The sequence below is a fragment of the Maylandia zebra genome, linkage group LG7 (genome assembly GCF_041146795.1).
Source record: "Maylandia zebra isolate NMK-2024a linkage group LG7, Mzebra_GT3a, whole genome shotgun sequence".
Taxonomy (NCBI): Eukaryota; Metazoa; Chordata; class Actinopteri; order Cichliformes; family Cichlidae; genus Maylandia; species Maylandia zebra.
In genome coordinates, this window is record NC_135173.1 from 55,718,968 (window position 1) to 55,723,864 (window position 4,897).

General features: G+C 40.8%; 1 protein-coding gene across 3 annotated transcripts in view; it reads right to left on the reverse strand.

The window, feature by feature from the left end:
• Positions 1–518: 518 nt before the first annotated feature.
• The window catches only part of lg7h2orf42 (linkage group 7 C2orf42 homolog), a 6,780-nt gene continuing 2,401 nt past the window's right edge, over positions 519–4,897 (reverse strand). Inside the window, exons 3-9 of one of the 3 annotated variants that reach the window (XM_004549931.4) lie at positions 4,717–4,836; positions 4,471–4,581; positions 4,102–4,206; positions 2,312–2,419; positions 1,572–1,672; positions 1,273–1,435; positions 519–1,180 (exon numbers count right to left, since the gene is read on the reverse strand). In XM_004549931.4, coding sequence (XP_004549988.3) covers positions 948–1,180; positions 1,273–1,435; positions 1,572–1,672; positions 2,312–2,419; positions 4,102–4,206; positions 4,471–4,581; positions 4,717–4,836 — 941 coding nt within the window. In that variant the 3' untranslated portion in view covers positions 519–947. Of the gene's footprint in view, positions 1,181–1,272; positions 1,436–1,571; positions 1,673–2,311; positions 2,420–4,101; positions 4,207–4,470; positions 4,837–4,897 lie in introns of all 3 variants that reach the window. The other 2 variants (XM_004549930.4, XM_004549932.4) reach the window with 2 other exon arrangements.

The following is a 4,897-nucleotide window of genomic DNA, read 5'->3' on the forward strand; positions in this document are numbered from 1 at the left end:
CTGACCTTGTGTACCTGCTGGTTCGGTCTTTGCCTGAGAACCAGCTCTGATCATCAGATCACAAATGGCCTCTTTTAATGTATATGCTGATAATTCGTTTTCAAATGCTGGATTAAATGTTTCTATATATGATTCTGTTTTTACCTGTTCTTCTAAATTTGAGAATCACCAGTTTAATCACGTGACTGAATGATGTGGCTGTGGCTCAGGTGGAGTAGGTCCTCAACTAATTAGAAGGTTGATGGTTCAACCCTCTGCTGGTCCAGTCTGCATGCCAAGTTATCCTTGGCAAGACACTAAACCCTGAGTAACTTCCAGTGCCTTCACTGGGGTGTCAATGTGAGATAGAAAGTGGTAAGGTGAAGGAAAAATGTACTTTTATCAATGAATCAGGCTTAAAGCTCCATATAAGAACCAGATCATCAATCATTTGATCATCTGGACATGACGAAAAGGCCTAAGAATTCATTTCTGAGTTTCCCAAGATGAAAACACAGCAGGACACACAGGGCAGTAAATGCATCTTTTTTTTCCTGATTTTATTTTGCACACTTTTTACTGTACAATCAATTTCAGACTTTTTTCTTATCTTTACAAAGTAAAAAAAAACTGAATCTGTTTCAAAAAATAAACTGTTGATTTTTAATATGTAGTTTAAATATTTTTGCATAAAGGAATACACATTAAAATGAGAACTCCAGTACAGTCTAGCTTTCTACTGATCAATATTATACAGTGTAACACACTTGTTCCTTCACACGTTTCATAATACTTTTATTGACACATGGAGATATACATATATATATATATATATATATATATATATATATATATATATATATATATATATATATATATATATATATATATTTATTTATTTATTTATTTATTTATTTATTTATTTATTTATGAGTGGGACACATGAGGAGACACATGTCATGCTGTGTTTAGACGACGACCTGTAGAATTTCGACAGTGTTTGTGAGTTTGTGTTGGGGACAGTCTGACTTATTACGGCCTCCTTTCTCTGCTGCGCTCGTTTTGTCGCCGTGTTCGGGCTGGCCGCTCTGTTGGTGGCCAAATTCAAAGCTGATCCTGAGCTCTCCCACGTGACAGCGAGGGAGAACGTCTGGGATCCAGTCAATCACAAACGGGCAGGCCTCCTTCTGATCTGCTGCTCCTGCTCGAGAAACAGCAGTGTAAACATGGCTGTGCAGGCTGACTTCAGGTGTAAAAGAAGAAAAACTAAAGAAAGAAAGAAAAGTTACTCACCGACTTTGAGGAAGGTGCGGAGCTCCATTGGTCGTATCGCCTGCGGCCGATCTGACTTGCATCCTTCTAGTGATTCCAACTCAGGCGGAGGCTCGGGGCAGCGAAAATGTGAGTACGAACCGTCTGCGTTTTTCACAAAACTCTGAGTGACCTCCAGCGGCAGCTGTTGGGCAAGACAAGAAGAAAGAGGTACGAAGTTGTAAGAAGAGGTCTGGGGTCTGCCAAAAAAACCACTAATGAAGATCTTTCATGAAAGAAATGCTGTGTGATTTTTTTTATTTATAGATGCGAGCGTTTACCTCAGGAGTGTCAAAGATGCGTTTGACCTGCATCAGATTGGTGATGTGCCAGGTGTACTTGGAGTAAGAGGTCTGAGGAAGTCCATCGTTTCTCACAAATGCTGACATTCACACAAATAAGACAGAGAGAGAGAGACGTATCACATAAGTATGAATTTTTGGGCTTGTTTAGCTGGAAGTACCCAGATTCACAGGAGACATTCACAGTTACTGCAAAGGGTTACAAGAGGAGTAACGAGGCGATGAAGGCAGACTTACTACATTTCATTTTTTGAGTATTTTCTTTTCTCTTTAATGATTTGTGAGGTGATAAAAATGACCTCCATTGGCTTGAAACTTAAAACCATTTGCAAGGTTTTTGCGTGGCTGTGTTACGATGGTTCATGAGTCACTAGTTTAATATCTGCCATTGTGCTGTAATTTGTAAGATTATCAAGTACTTTCTGGGTGACGAACCAGAACGTCGCTGACATAGTTTGCATCACAATTCACAGGTTACTGCCTGTAAAATGATCATTATGATCTTAAGCACAATTTGAGCAAAGACCCGTTACATGATAATTGTGTGCACCTAAATTCAGACATCACTCTGTTCTGAAGTAGCGAATCTTGTGACTTGTGAGCACACGGACACCTCAACCTGGGATAAGCTCATTGGTTCTTTTCCAGGATGAGCTACATGATGAGCTCAGCTGTGTGGTTTTGATTTCTGTCTTACTTAAAGCCTAATATGTTCCCACCTGTTGTGAAGTTAGGCAGTCTCCTCTTCTTGGATCCGAGCGACAGACGCTGCTGCAGAGCGTTGAAGAACTCCTGAGGAATGTGGTAGACCAGAGGCTCTGGCTTCCCTGATGGGGAAAAAAAGAAACAGTTTTTTTTCTGTGCGCAGTGAGAAATTTAAAGCCTGTCATGTTGCAGAAACATGTACTGTGATCAAGTTCCATACCATAGTACCATATCACCCCAGACTGCAAGCTTACTTGCAGTCTGGGGTGATATGCAAGTAATCACCCCAGACTGATTACTTTCTACCTTTAAATCTACCTTAGGAGATTTAAAGGTAGAATGGGAAAGCCTCCCCCATTCTACTTCTTCTCTCTGTTAAAAGGAAGTTCTTCCTCCCTACTGTCGCCAAATGCTTGCTCATTAGGGAGTCATCTGATTGTTGGGGTTTTCTCTCTCTCTTACTGTAGGGCAGTGGTTCTTAACCTGGGTTCGATCGAACCCTAGGGGTTCGGTGAGTCGATCTCAGGGGTTCGGCAGAGCCTCCGCTGTGACATGCACGGCTCATTTTGTGCACCAGTAAAAAACATATCTATTTTATTTTATTTTATTTTTCACTAAAGAGGGGTTCAGTGACTGCACATATGAAACTGGTGGGGTTCGGCACCTCCAACAAGGTTAAGAACCACTGCTGTAGGGTCTTTACCCAAAGTGCCTTTAATTGACTGTTGTTGTGACTTGGCGCTATATAACTAATAGTGAATTAAACTGTCGATGTAAACACAGTCGATGTAGAGAGTTTGTATGTTTTCACTGAATAAATTAAATAAAATGGGGACCACTGAATGGCTACCCTGAGGTACCCCTGAGCAAGGTACCGTCCCTACACACTGCTCCCCGGGCGCTGGATTGGCTGTCCACTGCTTCAATAGAGTGAATGGGCGAAATGCAAAGAGTAATTTCCCTACGGGGATAAATAAAGTATACATTATTATTATTAAATTACATAAAAATTAATTAAATCGTTTAATTTTGTTTTACAGCTCTGCAATAAGCAACTAGAAACTGCTATTTTCATCAAAAGCAGAATAATATTTGTGTTTTGTTACTACAACTGTGTGCTCCCCAGTTCCTCAATTTAAAATGTGTTAACAGCGTGTTTGCGCTGCCCCCTGGTGGTTAAATACAGCAAGTACAGCATATTTAACAATTAAACAAGTGAACCATTCCAAATAAAGGTTCTTTGCGTCATTAATTTTTAATAATCTGTTATGTTGTTCATGTTGATAACTTGGAAATACATTTTTGTTGTTGTGATTTGCTTCTTACTGATTTATGGTTTCACTGGATGTAAAGTAACTAAAACATTTATGAATTATGATCAAAAATGTGACAGAGCAACATGGAAGACCCGGCGCAATTATTGGTCAAAAAAGTGAAAGGAGGGTGAAAGTGTTTATTAAGTGTTGGCTAAAGTTTCGTATAATGAGATACTATCTCTGTATCTGACTTTATCTCATTGTATATCTGCATAGTGACAATAAAGACATTCTATTCTACAAGGAAATGAATAAGAAGTCTCTGTGAGACAAAAACTCAGGCTTCAGTCTGCTCCAAACACTATGTTTCAAGAACTTTTTTCTACTCGTGGCTCGGTATGATGTCAAACATGAGGATATTTTCTATGTAAAAGTCTCCATTGTACCACCGGAGACAGGTGACACTACTCTCAAAGACGCAAGATTTCATGGCCTAATTTGTTGAAAATACTTTCGTTTTAGTGCTTGAATCGTTGTTTCAACTTTACCATCACACTGGTAGTGCATGGCCAGGTGGATCCTCTCTGTGATACTCGCCAGCCACTGATGAAAGCCCATCGTCACCGTATGCTCATCCACGGCCTGAGTGCTCCCTGAGACATACAAATATTTAGTCTTCAAATCAGATTAAAAAAGAATCCAGACATTTTCCTGAACTAAATGTTAGAATATGCTACAACTGTTATAGTATCTTCTGTGTTCTTTTTGAACAGTGGATCGGGGTAAGTGCTGCAAGATTAGATAGATGAAATGACAACCACAGAGAGAGACGTCTGAGGAGATTTAAGGTTCTTTAACAGACACACACAAGAGAGGTGGAAAGGCTCCAGTGGTGAGACAAGGCAAGGAGGTAGCACCTGGAGCCTTCGGCCCACCAGCACCAGGGGCTTTCCTGTGACCAGCTTTCCTTGGGCAAGAGGCCGACACTCCCTCCTTCCCCACCCCAGAGAGAGAAGCCACTGAGAGGGCTTCACAGAGGCAGCAGGAAATGACAGAGAAAGATAAGACAGGAAGAGAAGTGAGGACAACAGCAGATTTAGAGCAACATCGATGAGCACAATGATTTGTGCTCAGTTTTTCAGAAAGAATTACGATCAAACCACCAGAGACAGATTCATCCAGGTGAAGCTTCTTGGCTCTGGGATGAGAGCCGACAGGTTCAGCCTGCTGCAGAGGTTTCTCACAGGGACTGATTGTTCTACCCAAAACTTTTTGCTGCAAGCCTGAAAGGAAAACCACAAGGAGAGGGACATGCTAAGACATGTGATCAAGCATGAAGGAACA